Source organism: Apteryx rowi, unplaced genomic scaffold, assembly GCF_003343035.1.
Source record: "Apteryx rowi isolate R43461 unplaced genomic scaffold, aptRow1 scaffold_19, whole genome shotgun sequence".
Classification (NCBI taxonomy): Eukaryota; Metazoa; Chordata; class Aves; order Apterygiformes; family Apterygidae; genus Apteryx; species Apteryx rowi.
Genome location: NW_020448196.1, coordinates 1385527 through 1409570, shown reverse-complemented (window position 1 = coordinate 1409570; position 24044 = coordinate 1385527). Strand labels below are relative to the sequence as shown.

The window sequence follows — 24044 nt, the reverse complement described above, 5'->3', positions numbered from 1 at the left end:
GGGGCGGGGGGAGGCCGGAGGACCAGCCGGTCCCGCGGGTTCCCCGCCGGGATGCGCCGCGCCGCGGGGCGCCTTGTGCTCCAGCCTGGCCAGCCCTTTGCTCCCTTGCTTCAGGGTGGCAGAGTTCGCGCTGGGGCTGGCGCTGCTGCGGGGCCCTCCCTAAAGGAGCTTAGAAACAGGCGGGACTTAAAACTTGTTGTCTCTTTTCTTGTTTTTCATGGCGTTGCCTCCCCTGCCCAGGCCTTGAGGAGAGCCTAGACAGAAAGCTGTTTGGACAGCACCTAGTGAACAAGGTGGTGGTAAAGGCCGTGAAGGGCTTCTTGAATAACACAAATCCCAAAAAGCCTCTTGCCCTGTCCTTGCACGGATGGACTGGAACAGGCAAAAACTTTGTCAGTAAGATAATTGCTGAAAGCATTTATAAAAGAGGCCTGAAGAGTAAATACGTCCATCAGTTTGTGGCTACGTTACATTTTCCGCATGCTGACAGYATCAATCTGTACAAGGTAAGAATACGCTGTGGAAGTCATGGCAGTAGAGCACAGTTCTGCAGCAGCTGTTACAGTGATTTATAAGAGTTATGGCACAGTCRGCACTAGAAGCCTAGATGCTATTTTGCACTGCAAAATGTAGCCTGTGCCAGTTTTGGAATCCCCTGCATGGAATTGGATAAATCCTAACATACACCAGGACTGATTTCCCATGATTGTAAAGCTGTTTTCTGCATATGTTTTGAGCCTCTCTTTAGAGGAGAATGATACGGTTCATTTTCATTGCTGCATACTTTGTCTAGAGATGTAGATCTAGAGCTACTTAATGATAAAGGGTGTTCGGCAGGCTGCAGTGGATGGGTGATGTGCTGGTGGGCACTGCAAAAACAAATAATAATTTGTGACTCTGGAGAACCAGCTGACAGCTTTCAAGTATGTCAGGTACCAAGGGCATCTGAGAAGTGGGTGCACTTTTCTCCTTCATCACACACTGAGCAGATTATTTAATTTTTCTGTGTATCCATTTCCCAGCTGTGAAATAAAATTACAAAAGACTGTCTTCAGAAAGGTACAGATAGAAATATTTGGAACTGTTCTGCCAGTCTGGTAAAAGTGTCAGTGCAGTACTGTAGGCAGGTGGATATCGCGTGGGGCAGTACAGTTCAGATAAGTGTTTTCTGTGTTCTTGACTTCTTCTAATGTTGTTGGTAGCAGAGTTTGAGTAGTGCTGTATTCCATGTTTATCTTCAGTGTGTATATGTTGAAAACGGGAATAGAATAGTCTACAAACCCGCTTCCTCTATGGAGGAAATCTGTTTCCTCTTTTACAGCCTACTGTCGCCCTTTTTGCAACTGAGCTGTTTTAAAATAAAATGGATCCTTTTCTGCCTTTGTTATGAAGTGAATTCATTGCTTGGGAAACTTGCTGTCCGAGGCAGTAGGAGGAACTGTCACTTCTTATCTGCGGTACAGCCAAAGTCATCTTCCTGTGTGGCCTTAGTGTGGTTCAGGGACTGATTAAACAGGGAATCTCAGAAAGCAATGAGTCATTGAAAACGGTCAGAACAGTTACTACTCAGTCATCTGCCAAACAGATCAACCCCCACCTTTTTTTTTTTTTTTTGCTTACTATTTCATTATTAATCTTAAATGTAACGCTTAAGTGAGAGAATCTTTAAATCATAACAAAGCATTCGCCTTTCTGAACAATGCTGTGTTTTAAGAAGGGTTTGCAATCACCTTCACTTAACTTCTGGATGATTAAGACTCAGGACTGAGAGTTTAATTCCGTTTGTACTTATGCTAGTGGCTTGCTCTATAAATGTAATTTCACACTGGTGCTCTTCAGGTAGCAAATTGATATTATTTGTTGTTTTGACACCTAAAGACATTTAGACCGAAGTGCTGCTAAATGCAATCAACCTGCCTGACAGGGCTTAGCTTTGCGTTGTCTTCCTTGGTGGTGCCCATCCTTTGTTCTGGTGTGCAGTCTTTCCTTTTTGCTATGTTTACAGGAATATCTTTTCCCTGAGGAGATTTCACGCTTGCCCCATCCTGTTTCTTGGTATCTTGTGTTTTGAATCTTAACTTTTCAGAACCAGTATGGCATTTTGTTACAGTGTTATTTACAGCTTTTAACACCTTTGGCTTCTTAACTAAAACATGGTTAAGATGACATAATTGAAATGACACTTTCAGTACAAAAGTCAATAAGCACAAGGCTTGTTTTCTGTCTTTTCAAATGAACTTTTTCAATGACTTTTATTTTTATGCCTCCCAGGACCAGCTGCAATCGTGGATTCGGGGAAACGTGAGTGTCTGTCCCAGATCACTCTTCATATTTGATGAAATGGATAAAATGCATGCAGGACTCATCGACTCCATCAAACCGTTTTTGGACTACTACGAGCTTCTTAATGGAGTGTCTTACCGGAAAGCCATCTTCATATTCCTCAGGTAAGAAGTGGCCTCTCAGGTTTGCGGTTCTGTACACTCAGTGCACTGTAAAACTGCCTCCAGCCACAATCTTTGTTTTTCCTTTACTTAGCAATGCAGGAGCTGAAAAAATAACAGAGGTGGCACTAGATTTCTGGAGAAAAGGAAGGACAAGGGAAGATATACAGCTCACAGATATGCAAAACGCGCTCTCTGTGTCTGTCTTCAATAACAAGAATAGTGAGTAGAACTTTGATTACTTTTGAGGTTGTAAATCCCTGTCTGGATTGACAGCTCCTTGGCTATTTCCAGTGTTGCACAAAGATATGTATGCTGCTTATTGCATGCTTCTTCCGTGCTTTTGGGAGCCACCACATCTAGTACAAAGATTCTCAGAGGAGTTGGGGCTTCTGCAAGATGCTGGATGAAGTCTAGAGATGTCTGCCAGATCATCCTGCTAACATTAATGTATAGTGGTGGATTTATCAGCTGTTGACGGTGCCCCTGTGAGCAGCTGTAGTGTAAAAAATGTAAATCATATCTTTGTTCTAGAACAGTAGAGAGATTTATTTGCTGGGGAACAGGAATATAAACAAAAATGATGCTATGTTTAGTGCACGACCTGCATTTGTACAGCTGTGGCTTCCGCTTGACATGGGCTCCAGTTTTCAGCTAGTGAGGAGCCATGGTGCAGTTTTGAGGCCTACAGACTGCTATTGAGATGAAGCGGAGGTTAGGARCTGTGTGTGTGACTTGGCTACCGGCATGTTTGCTGGGTGACTGTTGGGTTTACATATGTTGGGGGATGTCTACTGTGTGCATTTATTGACGTTTTAATGGGTTGCAGGGAAAACAAGCAGAAAAGAAGTCTGGACAGTAAGACTAGGTATGGTGTTAGCTGATAACCACAGAGCATTTTATTATGGAGAAGACGGTTGCTTGACTCCAGCCCAGTTAGATCACCTGTCTTGCTGAGGCTGGAAAAGCCTTCAGGCAGCTTTTAGGAGCTGTTTGTGGGGAACATGCTGACCCTGCTATGGGGAGTCCAATGCTTCCTGGGTTTTCCTGCATGGGATTTCCAGTGAAAAAGGTTTTTAAGATAATTATGCTTTAGTATTAGCAGGAGAAGCAAACCTACTGTATTTTTTTTTTTTAATTGCATGCTTGCTGCATGCAAGCTCCAAAAAAGGAGCAAAGCAAGCTAGTCTGGGGAGCTGATAAAAGAGACTGAAAATCTGGGCTCCCGTAGGTGAGAGATGTGAAGGTACGAGACCAGCAGCTGGGGAGCAATGTACTCGTGCAGTAGAGCTCCGGAAGATGGCATCCGTGAGTCTGTCCCAGACTTTATGCACAAAGTACTATGAGAATGGACTTGTATTTGGGTTTTCTTGCCTGTCACAGGGCTCTAATTCACAAGTGAACTCTTACTGTGGTTTGTAACGGAGGGATGTGATAGTGCTCCCTTTTAACTCATGGAACTGTTTAACTAGAGGAATACTAACAACTCTCCCTTCTCCTTCCCTTCGTAGGTGGTTTTTGGCACAGCACCTTGATTGATAGAAATCTCATTGACTACTTTGTTCCCTTCCTGCCTCTGGAATACAAACATGTGAAAATGTGTGTCAGGGTTGAGATCGAATCACGTGGCTATGCTGTGGATGAAGACATTTTAACCAGAATAGCCRATGAGATGACCTACTTCCCCAGAGAAGAGAGAATTTATTCGGATAAAGGATGTAAAACTGTGTATGCCAAACTGGATTATTACTATGACTTCTAATACTTTATTGCTGCAATCTGCAAAGAAGCAAATTAACTTAATCACAAAGTGGAGAAACCGGGACATTTCATTTTTAAGCACTTTTTTTTTAAAAAAAAGGAACGTTATTTTTAACTGGTGTGTAAATAAGTGGCAGTGCGTCTTGCGTTTTTATTCTGTCAGTAGTCACGGCTCCCAAGTACTTTGATCTTGTGCTGTCAAGGTAAGAGAAACTGTTTCATGAAGGTGAGAGCTCTTTGTCTATCAGTGCCCCAGACTTACCTCAGATTGTGTGTTGATTGTCAGAACTGCTTAGCAGACCGTTGGCACGTATAGTAGGACTGAGATTATGACCTAATTTTAATTGGTTTTTGGTTTGATGCGAGTGATTTTTAGACAATATTGATAATCTTAATCAGAGYCACTGTGTCTATGAAGGGCTTCACTGGGCTCGTGTGGGAATCTTCGTATAACCACATTAAGTAGGATGTGTGTATTTTCTCCTCGAACAGCTTCGCTCTGGTAAAGATGAGGGGGAATTGTGTCATTAAAAAGTCCACGGTCTTCTGTCTAGCATTATGAAGTACCATTGTCTTTCTCAAAACTGCGGTATATATTGGCCTCCTTTGTGTAAACCACGTTAAGAATGTGAACTTCTCTTTGGTGTGAAAAGCATTCAAAAGGGAGGACTTTAATAACATTAAGTAGAAAGAGGAAGCAAGTCCAAGTCCTTAACTACCACTTTGAGTTGGTTTCTATTTGGTTATTTTCTTGTGGGTGAAATTGCCCGCAGTGTGCTCCCCTAGGAACGATTTTCTCTGGTAGGAAGGAAAAAAGTGCGCCGACTGCCGAGCTGGTTTCATGGGATGGGTGTAACTTAATGGGAGACATGCATGTGTGGTAAATCTTACACCAAGAAAACAGAAAAGAGGTTCTCCTCTTCATCTAAATATAAAACTAAAAGGTTAGCTTGCAGGGTTTTCCCTTTATCCCATTTTTGCAGTGCTAGGTGCCTGTGAGGCAGGCAGGCATGAAGACAGATCCAGAGGCATTTGAAAAAACAAAAAAAAGTGGAATGTGTCAACTGAAGTTACCGCAAACAGACTGTCAAACTTGTTTCTAAATGTGAGCACTGCTGAGGCTTTTTTCATTCCAGTTTCTATTCAAAATAAACGTTTCTCACTAGAAGTGTGTTTCTTAACTACCTTCTTGTGTTTATTTGCATTGAGTGATTTGATGTTAATTTTGCACAAACTTACCACCTGTTGAGGAAGAGCATACTACCTTTTTGGCTGGAGTGCTCAGCTGTGCTTGAGCACAGATCTCTCCCTTTTTGGATGCAAAGGGAATAATATGGGAAGGAGATGTGATTCTTTGTTACTGGGTGAAAGGGAGACAGACGGAGTTTGTAGTGGAAACTGCACTTCTCAAGCATTGGTACTAATTGCATTCGCGCGCTTTTTGCAGAGGAGGACTTCAGCAGAATCTAGTTTTAGATGCGCTCGTCTGAACAGTATCATAAAAATGAATTTGCCTTCTAGAGAGCAGATAACGCCCTGCTTGTTGTCTCTTCCTCCCACCGTGATACTGCTGTCTAAATAGTAACTCTGAAAATGCTGTAGTCTGTGATTTAAGCTGCGCATGTTTGTAGTAGCAGCATCTTGAACTATGCTCTGCAGGAGAAAAGTGGGCCAGTAAGATGGGCAACTGTCCAGTTCTGCTCTGAAGCTGTATAATATGCTRATTAACTTATCAGTCCTATTTGTCAGCAAAGGGGTGCTTTGAACTTGGTTATGTAGTGGTTTCTTTGACATACTGATTATAGCGAATGACTTGCTATAACCGGGTAATGGAAAAATGCAGACGTGAAAACAATAAACTTTTACTACTGTCTGGTAACTTATCATCAAAAGACACAGTTCAATGAAACAGTACTGTGGCTCTTCCAGCATTAATACACTGTTAGTTCTGCTTTATGTGCCACTGCAGTATCTACACTAGCAAGTATTATCCAGGGGATGTAGGAATGGTGGTCAGACTGAGGGCTGCCTCTCTGCTGAATCTCTTCTGTTCCTGAAAACAGCAGACCTGGCTAGGAGCATTCCCAGCATCTGGGTAAAAGGAATAGGTGTGCCTGAAATCACTCCAACATTTGATCCTGCAGTTCTCTCTCCTCTTTAGATTGTATGGTTTCAAAACAGATCCGGACTGTTTCTTGCTGTGACTGGATAACTTTGGCCGTTACTCTTTAACATTTCGTTTGAAATGGGAGCAGACTACTTCAGGGAAAACGTTGAACGGGGGAAAAGGTCTGAGCCTTAGAGAAACAGTTCATTGGCTGGGTGAGAGCAGCTGAGCTGTTACTGAGACTGAATTTTGTTTGTTTTTGCCAAAGTCCACTACAAGCAACTGCTGCTTTAATTCAAGTTTTTCTATAGGGTAGGTTCTCAGCTCTCTTGCTGATAAACTATAGATAAAATGCAGGCTGACCTGAACCTGTTGTAGTAAGTGCTGCTTTCTTGATAGAAAGAGGCCATCTGCCCCTAAAGACTCATCTGTTTGACAGTAGGGGCCAAACACCCAAGTTGTTGTGCGTGCAGAGTGGTGCAGGCCCAGGGCTCAGCTTCTGTGGCAAAGTCCTGATGAATAAAACCACTGTGGTTCTGATACGTACCCCTTAATGAGTTTTTGTGCAGYGTTAGAAACAGCACAACACGTGGTCTGCAACAACATAAACAACTAACTGCTCAGGGAGGTGTAAGCTGATGCCAATAGCTGTAACCTTACTTGAATTAAGCTGTGATTTGCACACTGGGTCTTTTTCAGTGCTAGGGAGGCTGTAGATGCTCCAGCCAGTGGAGCTAGGATGAAAGCCTGTAGTCCTATCCTGCCTTTCCCAGCTAGATGCAAGGCAGACAACTGTCCTGAATACCAGCTTTCCTGACAGAGCACAGAAGAGAAATAGTTAAACAAGCTACCTGAGGCTTATTGGCCTGGCAGTAGGGCTAGTAATGATAAAGCAGAACAGAGATGAAGGCTTTTTCATAGGTGCTCATTTCCTACATGCACATCTCCTGAACTGTATTTAACTACTGAAATTATTATCGTGTTCTTGGATGACCTGGTAGGTTTTAATCTGCTTATCTAACTATTCTTATGAACAAATTTTTAAGAATAAAGGAAGCTTAACAGAAAGCTGCAAGGTAGCTGGCTGGAAATGGCATAAAGTAGTACTTTTCTGTAGCTGATAATGACTCAAACAAGAGGGAAGAGTGACAAGATTTATTCCAACTGCAATATAGTAGTAATATTTAGTGTTTTTAGATTGCACAAGTATTTTGCATTCAGAGTAACTGAAACTAGTTGCAGCATTTACGCCCATGAATAAGTCATTAATAGGCAAAACATTATATATCAAAAGCAACAGTCCAATATCCCAAGGTTAATAGCTAGTTAGCATTTGGCTTTGAAGGTTGCATCAGTGCAAACAGTTTGCTAACATCTGACAAACTCCACATGAGATTGTAAAAGAAAACTGACACTTAACTTAGAGGTTAACATAAGCATTAAGCTCTCAGTTGTAGTTTGCATTAACATAAGTGTTGAGACCTACAAGTTCTGCATCRCTTCTTAAAGCAAGTTGGAGTATGAGTGAGTTGATTCTGCAGCACAAAAATAGCCCACTGCCTCAAGTCAGTTTAAGACACATTACCATCCACCTGCCTAAGTGAGAGGCACTTCTATCTTGCACTAAGCTATTTGATCCACAAATGATGGATGATAAGAGTTAAAGCTTGCCACATCCTAAGTGGGTACCTTACCAAGTGGGTGGAGGTTATTTTTTTCCTAGCTTCCTAAACTTTCAAATTCCAATTTCGTCTTACCCCTTGGGCAAGCAGTGCCACTCACCTTGCCACACAGACCTCCTTTAACTTTAAAAGCTACTTTAAAAATACCTCTCTCGTGAGGTATGGGAACGTTRTTCTGTGATCCAGTTTCCCATACTCCCTTCTCTATGATGCTCTAAGAAGGGCTTTGTATTTCTATTGCTTACACTTCAGTAAAAAAAAAAATACACTATTAAAAAAAATGACCTCTGCCATGAAAGTGTCTTCCAGCAAGGGGAGAGGAGGATTACCCATCCCTGGTCTATTGGGTGCAACTGGAAGGGACTGTTAAAGATCTGGTAGACTTCAGGCCCAGGAGCCTGCAGGCAGACTAACCTGACAAGCTGTAACAGTCAAATCCTCATGAGAGATTTCCTGCTGAAGAACAGCCTGGCCTAGTAGGTTTTAACAGTCAAATCCCTCAAATGATTCCCTGTGCTCAGGCAGAATAACACCCTAGAGTTTCCACACAAATGCACTTAGCCCCCTTAGTTAGAAAAATATAAAGAGAGAAAAGATCACAATTTCTTTTCCTTCAAAAGGAGGAGAGGGGCAAACAATTACTTTCTCCCTTTTTCTGCTGTTTAGTAACAGACATCCCTGAGCTCATCATGACTTTCCACATCACTGGAGGAGGAGACATGATGTGATGCCAGTCAGACATGTGCTGTAATTCTGCCCCTCTGTCCCTGAATAGCTGACTCCACCTGTAGGAGCCACAGTAGCATCCATCCGCTCTAAAGAGCAAGGAGTCTTCTAGCACGCCAGCTTCTTACTGGCAACGCATCAAGGAATTTACCCTTGCAGGCACTACTGTAGGCCTAAATACGCCACACCACCGTTGATTTCACTGGCCCATGAACTAGACCCTCCACATACAAGGAAGGGAGTATAGCTGCCTGGAAGAATTCCTTTGTTTTACTCCTTTGCTCTAGTCTAGACTTTTTGTGGAAGGGAAATGAAATATTTAATAATCCCAGCACTTAGGAGAACAAAGCAGGAGAGGCTGTATCCAGCGTTATATATACTCTGCTCAGAAATTTTCTATGAGGGAGGGGGAGAAGGCAACATTTGGATACCTGCCAGTTCAGAGATGAGCAATGGGATTTCAAGTTTCAAAAAAAATAAAAAGCCCACACAGCTCACTCCGGGATTTTCACCACACTCCTTACAATAGTAAAAAGCCTAAATGCAGATATACAAATTGCAGAAAGCTCCGAAAGTGCTTTGGAGAGGTGAAGGCTAATCAACCCTCAGCCTTTGTATCTCTCATCACAGTGTCCCAGTGAAAATTCAGCTTGGCCTGTACAGTCTTGCAGCCTTTATCAGAGTAGATTTTCTCCTCTTTTGGGAAGAACGTCATCTCGTCCATCACCACTTCAACCACCTTCTCATTGACAGCATGGCCACGGGATATCATTTCAGCCCTGATGCACATCTTCACGTGCTTGTGCTCCAGGGGCAGGAAGGGAACAAAGTAGTCAATGAGGTTTCTGTCAATGAGGCTGCTGTGCCACAGACCACCTGGAGGAATTGGGAGAAAGGAGGGGGAAAAAAAAAAAAAAAAAAAAAAAGATCTATGGGAAGGAGTTTCTCTAGAATCAGGCCCACATAAGGTAGGATCTGCAGGATGCCAAATTCATAAAGCAGGTCATCTCAACCGCTGCCCAAGGAAGCAAGGAGTGCCAGTCAGCTGGAAGGATCAGGGATCACTTGTTAGCTGGATGGATTAGTTGTCACTGCACCCCTTAGCGTGCCTGCAGAGCAACTTCTGCACCGACAACTTTCTTGTGAGGACATGGCCCTGGAGCAAAGGGACTGAGGGGAATGGGCCAGGGCACTGTTGTACAGAGGTGGGGGACACAGGAAGCAGAGCAATCTCAAGGCAGGTTGAGGTACAGATTGCAGAGATGAACCCTGCATTTAGGAAGTTAGAGAGTGAAGTAAGTCTGGGGAACCTGACTTACTATTCTTGTTATTGAAGACTCCTACAGAAAGCACTGGCTCCAGGTCTTTCAGCTGAATCTCTTCCCTCTGCTTTCCACTCCTCCAGAAGTCAAGAGCCACTTTATTAATTAGATTTGCACCTGCATTGCTATCATGAAAGAAAAAGTTACAACCATTAATAGAGACAGACTGAGCAAGAGTTTCTTTTTAATTGGTTACATGTATTGCTCATCTTCTTGAAGACAAATCACCAAAACAGAAACCCTTAACCCAAAGCTTATGGCAAGTCTCAAATCTTATGAATTGCCATCACTGCAACCATCCCAAAGAACTTCCCCAAAATCTGAACTYTCATGTGATCTGCACTCTGGGCCAGTCTCCCGAGCTCAGCACACTGCAGCTGTCTGCCACGCTGCATCAGACTTGCTCCACTGTAGCCCCAGGCCCTCCCGTTCAAGGGTTCATAGTGCTCCCCTCTATGTTTATAGTCAGGGTCTTTGCTCTGGAGCAGTTCTTCTGCTGTACTTTGAATCAGGTCACATAGGAGCATCATTGTCATCAGATACACACAGATTTCTTTCAGTACCTTGCAACAACTAGAAAAGGTGCTACAGACCTGAGGAAAATGAAGATAGCTTTCCTGTAAGACACCCCATTAACCTGCTCGTAATAATCTAAGAATGGCTTGATGGCATCAATGAGGCCCGGGTGCAATTTGTCCATCTCATCAAAAATGAAGACAGAGTGGGGACAGGCACTGACATTGCCCTGGATCCATTTCTGCAGTTGCTCCTGGAAAAAAAGAGGTCAAGAAACACTGAAAACCCCTGTCTCGTGTGGATTTACTGCAGGAGGTTTGTATGTAACAGCCCCTAAGGACTCCCTTTAAGAGGCTGGTGTCACACACTCACTGATTATATTATTTTACCCCTGAAGAGAGGGCCATAAACACCATGATCCCTTTAACATGTGGCACTGAATTTACCCGTGAATTCTCTTCCTGCTCACAGATGAGACTTTCTCAGTCTTTCTCCTCAGTGAATGGATAAGGCATGAAAACCAGATGGAGATGGGAAATCTTAGAAATGAAAGACTTTTTTTTTTTTTTAAATCAATGTTTCTTCCTTCATACAAACCCCAGTCTTCCAACACAGCAGACATTAAAGCACAGAGATCAGAAATCTGATTTCTAGGAATAAAGTCACTCAAAAATTGCTTGCATCAGTTACACTTCCCCGTTACTTAGTTGTAAAGCAGGGTTTCTTTCCTAACACTGAGTGTCACAGAAATCGGCAGATGGCATCAGTGAGAGGAAAGCGCTGGGAAAACCCGCTCTCACTTTTGATTTCCTGGCGTTTCAGGGCATTGCTGTTTCACTTTCTGAACACACGAAGAACTGGTTCAACCTCCATCGCGGGAGCTTGGCGCCAACTTTAGAAACAGGCGGTTGCGCGTAAAGCTGTGGCGCTGCTAGGCCGGAGGTACCCGGGGACCTTCCGCAACATGGTCAATGGTTCCCCCCAAAGCAGTGGCTCCTACGCACACACCCCCCAGGAGGGTTTGGGGGGTCCCGGGTTACCTGGTAGAGCTTGACCTGGTGCTCGTGGGGGAAGTGCAGCGTGGCCAGGAAGAGGTGGACGAACTTGCTGCGCAGCCCGGCGGGGTGCAGGTGCTCGGCGATGATCTGGCTGAGGAGGTTCTTGCCGGTGCCGCCCCAGCCGTGCAGCGACAGCGCCAGCGGCTTCTTGGGGCTGCGGTTGCGGCTGAAGCCGGCCACCGCCTTCAGCACCACCTCCTTGGCCAGGTGCTGCCCGAAGAGCCGCGCGTCCAGCTGCGCCCTCAGCGCTGCGGGCAGAGGCGCGAGCTCAGCGCGGCCCCGCCGCCGGCGGGCAACCGTTAACGGTCAACGGCTACCGCGCTCGRCGCGGCCCCTCCCCCCCCCGCCCGCCGCCCCCCCCGCGCGGTACCGGTGGCGTTGAGGCGGTGCCCGTCGCCGGGGCAGCACTCCACGTAGCTGCAGTAGAAGCTGGGGTAGGAGAGGTAGCCGGTGAGCGCCGAGGCGGCGCCGATGGCGATGCCCACGCTGAGGGGCTCCAGCGCCGCCAGCCCCGGCAGCAGCAGCCACAGCAGCGCCGGCGCCCGCGGCATGGCGGCTCCGGCGGCCCCGCCCCGCCGCCATCTTGGGGCGGGCGCCCCCGCGCGGGCCCCGCCCCCGCCCCGCGCGCCGCTGCCGCCATCTTTGAGCGGGGCGGGGGGCGCCGGTCTCGCCCTGCGCTGATGACGTCGGCGGGCCGTGACGCGAGGGTGGGGGGAATGACGTCAGGGGGAGCAAGGTGATGAGGCGCTGGGGAGGCCTTCCGTGGGCAGGGGAGAAGAGGCTGCCGTGCCACAGTGCCCCGTCTCCCTCGGAGGGAGCCAGGTCCCCTCCTCAGGGCCCTGCTCCCTCTCAGAGCAAGCCAGGCCCTGTCCTCCACAGCTCTGGCCCCCTCGGAGCAAGCCAGGCCCCATCCTCTGTGCCCTGCTCCCTGTCAGAGTGAGCCAGGCCCCATCCTCTGTGCCGCCATCCCTCTCGGAGCAAGCCAGGCCTCGTCTTCCTCGTCCCATTCCCCTCAGAGCAAGCCAGGCCCTGTCCTTGGTGCCTTCATGTAGGCACTCAGCGTCCATCCCTCCCCTCCACCCCAGCAGGTCGCTCCTAGAGGACAACGATGCTAACACCTTTCCTCATCCCATGTCACAAGACTGTGAACCTTCTCTCTTTTTTTGACCAGCGCACCTGGGAGTGACGTGTCAGCATCGTGATCTGCAGTGTGCCGTCAGGCACAGGGGACCGTTGCTGGTGATTGCATCAGACAGTGAGCAAACCACAGAGGGGCTGCGGTTAGTGCTGAACTCTGCAACCTCCAGAAGAAATGCTACCCCAGAAAGAACCTGCTGGATGCTTTAATTTAAAATACTGTCCCTCGGAAGTGTGGCTATTCAAGGAGAGGCATTTCCCTGTGTCTGTGTCACAGCAGGTGGTTGTAACAGAAGAAGACTGTATAACAGTCAAGGTGAGCCAACACTGATGTCTAGATATCCGGAGAAGTGGTGTTGAGATATGAAGGGTTTCTCTGCATCCTTCTGATTTGCTGATCAGAGGCAATGGCGCACAGTGTTCTCCGATGCAAACAGCTCAGGTGGTATGGGATAACTAGATACATCAAGGTGAAGCAGCAGTGCCTAGTAGAGAGAACACCGAACTAGGACTACTGCCTCTGACCCAGGCCTGTTGGATGATTTGGGAAACTCACTCTCCTCCTTTGTGCTTCAGTTTCCATACCTGTAAAGCAGGAACAGTGTTCCTGATCTCCTTGTGATTTCTTTGAGATAGGTGGGTGAAAATCAGTATAAAACAAAGCAAATACGATTACTGAGAATGATTATTTATGAATAGCTCTTATTAATTAGGGCAGTGCTAGGACTTAAGGTGCAAACAGTCTTGCAACAGAAGTGGGAGGTTGTCCCCTTGAAAATACTTTTTTGGGGAGTATTTCTGGGTCAAGAAGAGCAAATCTCATCACCCACGTATGTCCCTCTTCTGCTTACTCTRTACCACGATTGTCACATTGTCCCATGTACTTATTTAAGGGCTCTTGAATAAGACTGCCTCTGGTATGCAAGAGCCCAAATATCTTCAAGGAAGAATGTGTAGATTGGGCTGCAGGGAGGGGAAAGGGAGTTATTGTTTCTTCCATCTGCTGTATTCTTGTAGCAAGAACACAAGGCATTTGGCTTTGTAATGTCTAGATGCTCAGAGTCACTCTGGAGGCCACAGACTTGCAGCCTTTGCTAGAGTAGAGTCTTTCTTTGCTGGGGTAGTCAGTCATTGCCAAGGCGATTTCTGTCATGAGGTCTTCGTCCTCGAGGTGGCCTTGCAAGCGCAGCTCCTCCCGGACACACTCTCTCACGTGTTTATATTCAAGAGGAAGGAAAGGAATGAAATAGTCAATCAGGTTCTTCTGTATCAGTTGACTGTGGAAGAAACCACCTACAAGAGAGAATTGGGGGGCTTTACTGTTGAGTGCTGTGGAGGCCAGTGTGTCTCTGTGCACTTCCATGGTCACTCTACAGGAGACCATGCACATCAGCAGTCTTGGGACCTGGGAGCCCAGAGATACTCACTGTTCACGTTGCTGAAAATTTCCTCAGACATCAGAGACTGCAGCTCCTTTAGAGGAATTTCTTCTCTTCTCTTCTGCCTCCTCCAGTGATCAAGAGCAATCTCTGTTATCTTATCTCCTCCGGCATTGCTGTGAGGAAAGAGATTCACTGGATCATTAGAATTGTATCTTTGCCATCTTTATTACTTGTCTGAGCAATGGTTTAAGTTGTTCTGTGTGTTGTTCTGCACTAGAATGGAGGTGGCACACTTATACAGATGAGTGTTGCTCAGAGGTGGGAAGTGACAAAGACCACACTGTCTTCCAGATGAAAGCAGTGTCAGATGGGTGAGCACTCCTCCGGGACAGTGGTTTAAACTACTGAGTTTGACTTTTCAGCAGAGCGGGGGATTGGTCACACTATCAGGTGTCACTGAAAGGCTCTCTAACAAGCTGTTACTCATCTCGTTAATAACTGCCTTGCACCGAAATAGGTTGCGTTTTGTTTGTAGGCCATGTGTTTGAACATAACAGCAAGCCAAGAGTTACACTAGCCCAAGGCTCAGGGTTTGGACTCTAATCGGTCATGTGACATGGACATAGCTGAGATGACCTTCAGCAAACGGATTTTCCAGGAATAATACATGGAGGAATCATGCCTCCCTGATCTCTGTATGCAAGGAGCCTTCAATAGGTGAGTCCTCCCCTCTCTGTGTGTACGGAGCTGCCAAGCCTCCTTAGGTGAGTCCCACCCATCCTATAAAGACCTGTCTGCCTAGTGCTGATGTTACAGAGCAGGATAAAACATATTTACTGACCACTGGAGAAGTTGGTGGGTCCAGGACTTTTGGAAGCCAACATGGATACCTGTCCATATYCCATTCACTTGAGGAGTGGGAACCTGTTCAGCCCTAGGACAACTCGTTTCTCCTTATGGTGTAGCATAACTCAGACGTTCTGGCTGACACGATGGCTGGGCATGTTCATTGACAACATGCTGTAAAGACAGACAGCAAGGGACCTTGAGCTGCTCAGCCATGCTTGCAGCCAGCTGCAAACCTATTAGCAATTGCTTCTCCATTTGCCCCTGCTGATTCTGTGGAACTAATTCTTTTGTGGCCTTTGGATTTCCTTACTTCAGGAAGAGGAAGATTGCCTTGCCATAATAAACACCATCAATCTCTTCACGGTAGCCAAGGAATGGCATGATAGAGTCTATCAGGCCATGTGGCATCTGATCCATTTCAGAGAAGATAAAAAGGGACCTTGGACAAGCACTGACATTCCCCTGGATCCAATTCTGCAGCTGCTCCTGTGAGAAGAGGCAAAATTATCTGGGATTTACATTCAGAATTGCAGATAAATTGTTTCAAGAAAGTAAGATGAAGTTGGAAATACCTTATACAGATGGACATGTGAAGCATGTGGGAAATGCAGTACTGTGCTGAAGTGGTGCACAAACCTCCTTCTTGGTATATTAAGCTGATAGAGGTTCTCTGCAATGATACTGCTGACAAATGATTTGCCTGTTCCTGTCCAGCCATGGAAAGACATCACCAAAGGCTTCTTGGGCCATTTGGAATAAACATTTGCTCTCAGAGCTCTCAGAACTATTTGGACAGCAAGATGCTGGCCAAAGACTTTCTGCTCCAAATCCATCTTCAAAACTAAAAGAATGAGGGGAGAAAAGAGTCAGTAAATGTCGTATTATTCCTCTTCTTTTTTTGTTACTGCTGAATGACCAGTGGGGAGAACAAATATTCACTGCCTTTAGTCCATGGTGAGATTGTGAATCAGTAGAGAATCAAATTCACAGACAGACTCTTGAATTACTCTTGAGGGCCTTTTTGAGAACCAAGTAGTTTGCAGGAGTTAGGCAGAAATCCTGGTAGTATTATAGCTGCTGCCTCCTATAAAGACTTGGGATAGGATTGATTGTATTTGCAGAGACATGTTCACTGCATGTTGTAAATTGTCATTAACTATTTTTGTGGCATCTGACATTCCTCACATTTATAGAAAAGTGTGCTTCTGTTGCCACATCATGTCCCCTTATAATAAGTACTGCAAATGGTGTCTCGGTGGCTAAAATACTCCCAAGAAAACTGCTGGTTTGTAAGCAGCCAAATCCAGAGCTGATACTAAGTGGCCTATAAAGTAGCTGGAGGTACACAGGTCTCCAGCAGTTGAGGGTTTGTTTTGAAATCTGCAGCCCAGCCCTGAAATGAAACATTATTTGTAGTCCCATGACAAAGGGAAGGGGGATTTCCAGATGGCAAAATCAGGAATTTATGGTTAAAAGATTGTGTAACCTTTTCTGGACCGTTTACTAGTTCCCTTCAGGCAGGGAACTGCCCAGCTTCCCCTTTCACTGAGGACTGTTTGATATTCAGCCTGTTCGTCTCAGGGAAAAGCAGCAGTATGTTTTGAATCTTAGAGCTACCACTAATTGCTGCTCATCTGACATACATTACAAGCAACCACTGATTGGGGTGTGGAATACCACTGGGGTGTCCATCTCATGAAGACATGGGATTATTTCATTAGCTCTTAACCTTAAACTCCACTCCAGAATTTTGCCTGCTTCTGCCAAGGTAAACCAAGACATCAACAAGGAAAATGCTCCAGTGCTTCAGTGACAGCTAAGGTACATGAATACACGTAAGATAAGCTATTTTAGCTTTTGCCTTCTTGAGGTGCTGTGGGCAGTAACTCTTCTCTTTCCCACAAACACCCCAAAGAAGATTGGCATTAAGAAGGAAGCCCTCACTCCCCAGGGAAGGACCACCAGCCAGTCCCACCGATGACCTGGCTCATGATGCCCTTGCCACTGCCTTACCTGACAAGTTCAGCGTGTCCTTCATATTGCAGCACTCCAGGAGACTGCACTTGAGCCAGGAGTGAGGGGAGAGGAGCTGCCAAGCAACAGCAGCCCCTCCCATGAAGATTGAGGTGCTGAGGGGGTCCAGAGCTAGCATGAAAGTGGGCACGAGAATAAGGAATCCAGCAGCATTCAGAAGCTTCATGGTAGGAACTGAATGCCGGCCTGGCTCGGCAGAAAAGGAAAGCAAAACGGAAAGAGGCAGAATAACTTCCTGGAGTGTGTGGCTTTAGGCTATTCAAGCAGACGGAAGCCAGTTCTCCTGTAAGCTGTGTATGTTACTGCTTTAATGTCAAAAACAGAGTTATCACACTATTCCTTAAGAACAGAAATTGTCGTGAGCATGGTGTTGCTGCACTGGTAGAGAGTTTTATCAGAACACTTCCCTACTTTGAGATGAACAGGACTGAAACCTCATAGCATCTTGAGCAAGGTGCTAATTGATCTGGTGATTAACCAAGAACAGAGCAGTATTTGTTTTGGGCTTAGTTCCCAGTGGGCTGCACACCTAGCATCACAGAGCCCAAAGATTTCTGTAGAAGTGGCTGGAGCTCTGCATCTCACAGGACTGAATGTTTCAAAAAGCTACTGTTTAAAATCAATTTTTCCAAGCTGATATTTTGTTCTGCTGACTTTATGGTGTTCCTCCTGCCTCAAAAAATGCATTCGCAAAAGGGAAAAGACACTGAAATAGCCTTTGTTTTCTCAAAGAATTTTTTTTCTCTTTTGAATATCTCTCATTTTATTCTTAAAATCTCATTAGAAAGAATGCTGACTGCACTGTTTAGTATTCAAGACATGTTCAAGGTTTGACGTCTCCCTTGAAACAATCAGTGCCTCTGAAAGGACATCCAGGTTTCCAAGTGCCCTGTGGTGCTTACTGCTGAGTGCCTGGAAAGCCCCCTTGTTACCCATTTTGGACAGTTCTCTCTGTCAGCTGCCCTTGAGTCTTGAGTTGGGCATGGCTTAGGGTCTTGGCCCCTTATTCCAAGGTGGTCTACGTAGATGACTAACCTGCAGTGGGGTGTCCTCAAAGCCCCCAGTCTTTGGGGTGCCAAGGAGCTACACACCTGAGAAGTGGGGCTTGCCAGGCTTTCAGGCTGCACTCTCTCCCTTAGTATACATGGAGGCTGCAGAGGCCAGAGGAAGGAATTGGCAATAGGTTTGTTGTGCAGGTTTCCATTTTGCCTGGGCTCTCTCAGAACTCTGTTGAAGTCAACTCAAATGTCGATGTTTTCACAAAAGTGGTTAATTTTGCTGAAAAAATGCTGGTTTTTTTTCAGTCAACTCTATTTTGTTGAGACACTGCATTTGTCTTTTCTGAACACTAGATGGGGTGTCAGCAAAAGGTTTTAGACTATAACTTACAGGGTAGAGCAACTTTCACAAAAAAACAGAAAGTCCTGCCTGAGCAAAATAAAAGAAAGAGGAGCACAGATCTGCAAAAAAAAAAAAAAAACAGAGCTGACCATTTGTGTTATGAAATGTGATTTTTTGGGATACCAGACAACCCAGCCCTTATGGCTGCTCAGGCTTCATGGGGGACAAGAACTTCGTGGACAATTTCAGCAGGGGACCTGAGACCACCAGAGTCATCTTTTAGATGAAGATGGAGAGTTTGAATAAAGAAATGAGGCTATTTAGCTGCGACCTGTAGATTCTTTTGGCTCTGCATCTGAATTAAGGGTGCAAGCAGGTTGCATTGCTCACCTCACAGACTTAAGCAGATGTTTCACCGTCCAGCTGTTGAAATGCAGTTAGAACCTGTGAACTCTGAAATGGATTGTCAGCTCTGAATCTCTAGGGTAAAGTGTTGTTCTCTCTTGCAAAGGGTGAATTTGCTTCACAGTTTATGATTCACCCTTTCTCCTCAAACAGGCTGGTGTGGATCCTCTTCTAACTGATAACATGAAGGGGGTGATGGCATGTCTGTAGTAAATTCTTCACTGTGGTTCTGTGTCTTTCCATGAGATGCCACCAGCCTGGAAGGGACTGCATCTCCCAAAACACAGATATGAAATGCACAGCAGCGTGTTAGAAACAACACAGAGAAGGAGAATTACCTCATCTATGCATAGAAAATGGATAGGATGGGACTCATCTATAGATCTTCTCCTTTCCGTATGGGAGGGAGGTGGCATATATTTCCTATACAACAATAGGATGCATGCTGCCTAACAGGTACCAGATGGGTATTTAAATAACCTTCAGCTGCAATGTATCATGCTGTTATCTCATTATCCCTTACAAGTTAAATGGGTTCAAGCTGGGCCCAGACATGGATGAGATGTCTAATAGCAATAGTGAGGTTGACACTGATGGCAATTTCCTTGAACAGCTGTCTGGAAGCTCCAAGTGGAGCACAGACCCCTCAACACACAGTCCTCAGTGCATGTCTTGTTGCCTGTTGTGTTGTGCTGGTAAGAGCATCAACTCTGCCCTGGACTCACTGCCCTTTTGTGCCCTGGGCACAAAAATGGCATAGTGTCATGTATTCCGACTGCTTCCCACCCCCCACTCCCCCAATTCAGCATGGGAGGTGGTGGCAGCTCAGCCAGCAGTGAGCCATCTTCAGTCGGCTGCCACAGGCTGAAGTTAGTGAAGATTCATAGCTGAGAGGAAAACACTTCAAAAAGCATTAAAAAACTTCAAAAAGCATTCACTGTTGATTTGACGTATTGGTGATCTGCACTGTTGATGAGAAGTGGAAGTGCTGTGGTGGGAAGGTGAGGGTGCGGGAGAGGTGAGGGTGCGGGTGAATTACAGGAGGAGGGAAGGCAGAGGATGTGGGATGGGGGTGTGGTGGCATGAGGTGGAGGATGTGGGAGGTTTGCAGTGAGTAGGTAGGAGTGATAGGGCTATTGTGACAGGGGAGGTGGTGGACACGGGATGGGTGTATTGCAAAGGGAGAGATCAGGAATGCAGAGGTAGAGCACTTAAGGCCAGGGATGTGGAGAGAAGAAGATCCTGGATGGGAGCTTTACTCTGATTTTGGTATGTTGAAATTTTCTGTCACCCACTCACAAATTGATTTGTTCATTGCTGCTTTAAAATCAGTGCTCTCAGGACTGTGGGCTCACAACTCCATGGCAGAGAGCCTGGAGAAGTTGGGGTACAGCTGGTTAGTGTGGCTCCCTGCTCATGAGGCAGCATACCTAGCAGTTCTGTCCTTGAGTTGGAGATCCAAGACACCTAATGTCTCCAGCCATGGGGCAGCATGCCAGGAATCTGTGTTTCAGCTCTGCCTTGTCTCCATGGAGGGCAAAAGGTTTACAGGTAGGAATTGTAGGGTCACTGAACCAATGTTTTTCCCGGAAAAAGTCTTCATTTTTGTGGGAGAATGCATAAGCTCCTCTATATTTCTAAGTGCTTTATGAAAGAGGTTTGGTAACATGAGTATCATGAGTAAGAGGGATGAGATGCTGAACTGGCAAGAGGTTCTCACTGAAGGTTTCTAATTGGAGGGGGGAAAAAAAGTGGCAAATTCTGTCTTTCCTATGTTCAGTTTAGTTTTTACTCGAACACACCTCTGTCCACCACAGCTTCTCTCCCTGTCTTCAGCTGTGTCTAGACACTCTCTAGTGTTTGGAGTTTTTCTGAGAGGAGTGTGATTTATTTTTGAGTTTTTAGAGTCTTTTTTTTTTTTTTCCTGTGTACGTGGCTTGGGTTTGTTTTCCTCTCCTGCTTTAATTTCAGCATCATCTTCCAAATGTTCCTCATCTCTAAACACAGAGATGAGGCAGATACAGGAAAAGGCTGTCACTGACGTACATTGGGCTCTTTTAAGGGGGGCAATTGTGGTGGGCTTTATCCAAATACAGAGCCTGGCTGCACTCTGAGGATGACACTAAGCGCTGTGGGAAGGCTCTGACTCACTGGAATGTGTTCATTGACCTTTCTATAATGTGATGGTAGTAATAACACTGGACACCAAAATCTACATTAATGTTGAGCAAACATTGTCTAATTCTAGCAACACCCAGGGAGTCAAGAGACTGTCATCCCTCTGTCACAGGTAGGGTAGCTGAGGTTTGAAGAAGATGAAAGTTCTTCTTAACACGGTAGTTTATAGCAAAAGGATTAGCAACTCTATTCTCTCTTTAAAATCTTTACTCAAGAACTTAAGCCACGATTTGCCTTGGGCAGGTTTAAAAATCGTTGTCTGTGGTACAGAATCACAGAGTCCCTTGTATCACTGTGCACTGCTGTGCTGTGGGAGGAAGGATCATCTGACAAGGAAAAGAGATGGGTGAACCTGGGATTTGGGTGAGGGGAAAAACATACACGTGTTCAAATAAATCTGCCTGGGTGAAATCATTCCTGTGATCATGTCTGATTATCTGTGCAACTTTGATGCACTTACAGGGATGCTGTTTCTAGAAAATGCAACTGAGAAGTCCTTCTCTGCAACAACCTTAAAGTCCTTTTGTCTGAGCTTGTAATGCAGTTGTAGACCAGAGTCTCATTGTGCTCAGTGCTGTGCAAGCAGGATGAGTAACTAGTCCTAGAGACCTTATACCTTTGGGTGCAATGGTGACCTGGACCAGAGCTTCACCTGGTCTATGCTGGTGCAGTACCTACCTACCTACCCAGGACAACATACAGCAGCCGAAAGGTTTATTAATGATAATTTTGCTATTTGGCCACAGTGAATGCTGACAGTCTCTGCAAAGAGAGACAAATGTGATTTTTATTTAGATAACAGGCGGTTTTCAGCAGATGGAGCTATGCAGATAGGGTTGATATAGGAATGAAAGGTAGGGGAGAGGAGGGGAGCCTCTCTTAAAGCCGTGCTTGATCTATGGCACAGGTGAGGGAAGCTGTTGGCTCACATTTCTTGCCTGCTGTAGGAACTTCCTTGAAAATTAAGATTTTATAGATGAGTGCAAGGTGACGAGCTGACAGGGTACTTCCTTGCCCTTTATAGGTTGAGACCTGCTGCTGAAACCTCTGTTTGATCTTTCAGTCATACCCAACCCAATCAAGAAATGAGATAGGAGATGGATGGAGAAGGGCTCTCTCAGAACAAATATAAGGAGCTTTTTAAGTGCCACAGCAGGCGGACTGGCTCTATTCCTCCTTAAGCACTGAGTGCTTTACCTATTGTCCTCCAGAGAAAGAATACATAGGAGAGGCAGTTCTTTGGCTTTAGAAAAACCAGGAAGTTTCTTTTCACCTAAACAGGAGAAGCCAGAACTGTTACGGTGAGAGGCTTTGAAGGTACCGACTTTTTTAAATCCGTAGTTGGGTAATCTTAACAGGTGCCCATTTTTAGAATGGATTTTCATGCCATAGACACACTGCAGGGTCTTGGAGTTTTGGTGCCAGGAGTTAAGCAGTTCAGGTATAGCTTGGAGAAAGTTACCAATAAGAGTTTAAGTACTAGTGCTTTAAGGAAAACAGGACTGGGAAATGGGCATGCACCTACAACCAGCATGTGTTGTGAGAGAGAAACAGACAGACATGGTGGAAGTTGGAGCCGCAAGCACATGTGTGTGTATCTGTGTATTAGCATGAATCCTTGTAGATTTGTAGGAGTGTGTAGGCAGGAAGCAGGTAATGCTAGAAGATGACCCGTGCCTTCCTGCCATCTGCAAAGCTGAACTGGATGCCTGGGATGGGGATCCTAGAGCTTGTACTACTAGAGCTTGTACCAGTACCTTTCAGCATGGCCAGATTACATTTTCTACAGCACCAGAGTTTAGAAGGCCTTTGCTGAACTCTGATTAGCTCAGACGACTATTTTGTGTGCTGGCTTGGAGGTCTCCTGGTGCACAGCAAGATGATACAGCAGCTCAGGCTCTAATGGTGTCACCCTGATCCAGGTGCAAATAAACAATAGCCACCTGTGGACCATGCAAATCCGTCTGGGTTGGTGACTGAGGGGAGCACCCACTGGGCAGGAACTGAACAAAGCAAATCAGGATGCGGGCCCCCCCACRGTGTATTACCAGCCTGGCCTTTTCACCCCTTGCTGCCGCAGAGCTGGCTCCGCTCCTCCACAATCATAATTGCCTCTGGGTTCTGATTTCAAGGTCTGTGTTGTGCAAGATGAATAATGTACAAAGTGGAAGTGATAAAGCTGGTATACGGGCTATCAGGTTGCACATGGATGCTGGGAGTTAGACTCTGTTTTGACGTGTAAACTAAACACTCATGATGCAGGCATCCTCTGTGGTTTAGTGATTAGATCTGGGGACTACATTTGGACTTCAGGGGTCTGGCGAAATGCTGTCACCCAGTTCTGAGCAACATGGGGTAAGTCACATTATCTGTGCTTTAGGTTCCTCATCGGTAAAATGGGGTTGTGGTGAGACTTGGATTTCACCCGTCTCAATCTTGCCTTTGTTTTTTTTCCTTCTTTTTTAAATTGAGCCCAGAATCTGAAACTGGAGACTGTTCCTGTTTGGCTTTGACTGGGCTCCAGTCTCGGGCTGGGATCTGCCTTATGGTTTTGTTCTCCAGGCTGCCTTTGAAGCAGCTGGAGTAGAATAGCTCTCACGTGAGCCTGTCTAGTTTATGTGACAATAGCTCTTATTGAGAGAACAAGAAATAATAGGTAAAACTCTAGCCCATATTTACTTCTTTCTTAAAACTTGATTTGTGTTGCAAATAATAGCTTAGGGGTGAAAATTGGTGAAGGGGATGAAATCTAAATTTGATTAAATATGGAAACACTGTGCTTAACATGGTAGGGCAGGATTGCTACAGGAAAAAGTGTTATAGGACATGAGTAACACTGCCCTTACTCCAGTCATGGGCTCTCTGATGTGGCAAGTGGCTTGTATTTCAGCCAATGTACATAAGGTGGTGGTGGTGGTATTAACCAGGCATCCTCATCCCATGCTTTGGGACCCTTAGGTGAAAGAGGATTTAAAAGTGTTCAATAGTTTTTGGGTTGGACTAGAATCAGATGCTGTGTTTGGCTTGAGGTTTGCAAAACTAAACGCCCTGCTCTTTCCCCCATCTCCTGTGGAAGAGCAGTAAATACAGGTCACTAAAATT

At 45.6% G+C, this 24044-nt stretch overlaps 4 protein-coding genes across 7 annotated transcripts in view; 2 read left to right on the top strand and 2 right to left on the bottom strand.

The window, feature by feature from the left end:
* Positions 1-93: 93 nt before the first annotated feature.
* LOC112964285 (torsin-1A-like) lies at positions 94-5386 on the top strand. The gene is made up of 4 exons (XM_026062161.1): positions 94-506; positions 2272-2447; positions 2539-2666; positions 3956-5386. Exons 2-4 carry the CDS (start codon positions 2341-2343, stop codon positions 4204-4206), a joined length of 486 nt encoding a protein of 161 aa, XP_025917946.1. The 5' UTR covers positions 94-506; positions 2272-2340; the 3' UTR covers positions 4207-5386.
* Positions 5387-7452: 2066 nt separating this feature from the next.
* On the bottom strand, positions 7453-12177 carry LOC112964284 (torsin-1B-like). Its single transcript, XM_026062160.1, has 5 exons — positions 11987-12177; positions 11599-11864; positions 10636-10811; positions 10040-10167; positions 7453-9596 (listed from the first exon to the last, which is right to left on the bottom strand). Exons 1-5 carry the CDS (start codon positions 12165-12167, stop codon positions 9319-9321), a joined length of 1029 nt encoding a protein of 342 aa, XP_025917945.1. The 5' UTR covers positions 12168-12177; the 3' UTR covers positions 7453-9318.
* Positions 12178-12245: 68 nt separating this feature from the next.
* PTGES (prostaglandin E synthase) overlaps positions 12246-24044 on the top strand; it is a 31484-nt gene continuing 19685 nt past the window's right edge. For 2 of the 4 annotated variants that reach the window (XR_003252925.1, XM_026062284.1), the window contains exons 1-2: positions 12246-12352; positions 12788-13069. Coding sequence is in view for 1 of the 4 variants with exons in the window: in XM_026062284.1 (XP_025918069.1) it covers positions 12929-13069 (141 nt within the window). In the remaining 3 variants the exon portion in view is untranslated. Of the gene's footprint in view, positions 12353-12787; positions 13070-14670; positions 15279-15299; positions 15374-24044 lie in introns of those variants that run through there. The other 2 variants (XR_003252924.1, XR_003252923.1) reach the window with 2 other exon arrangements.
* Positions 13453-19743, bottom strand: LOC112964329 (torsin-1A-like). The gene is made up of 5 exons (XM_026062283.1): positions 16998-19743; positions 15557-15825; positions 15295-15470; positions 14181-14308; positions 13453-14046 (listed from the first exon to the last, which is right to left on the bottom strand). The coding sequence occupies exons 1-5, from the start codon at positions 17182-17184 to the stop codon at positions 13802-13804; spliced, it is 1005 nt and encodes a 334-aa protein (XP_025918068.1). The 5' UTR covers positions 17185-19743; the 3' UTR covers positions 13453-13801.

Excerpts from the sequence above, each read along its gene's own strand:
- LOC112964329 (XM_026062283.1), bottom strand. The coding sequence starts at position 17,184 with ATGAAGCTTCTGAATGCTGCTGGATTCCTTATTCTCGTGCCCACTTTC. Across the intron at positions 15,471-15,556 it reads CACATGTCCATCTGTATAAG|GAGCAGCTGCAGAATTGGAT; the intron begins GTATTTCCAACT and ends CTCTTCTCACAG. Across the intron at positions 14,047-14,180 it reads AATTTTCAGCAACGTGAACA|GTGGTTTCTTCCACAGTCAA; the intron begins GTGAGTATCTCT and ends TCTCTCTTGTAG.
- LOC112964284 (XM_026062160.1), bottom strand. The coding sequence starts at position 12,167 with ATGCCGCGGGCGCCGGCGCTGCTGTGGCTGCTGCTGCCGGGGCTGGCG. Across the intron at positions 11,865-11,986 it reads GCACCGCCTCAACGCCACCG|CGCTGAGGGCGCAGCTGGAC; the intron begins GTACCGCGCGGG and ends CTCTGCCCGCAG. Across the intron at positions 10,812-11,598 it reads ACCAGGTCAAGCTCTACCAG|GAGCAACTGCAGAAATGGAT; the intron begins GTAACCCGGGAC and ends CTTTTTTTCCAG.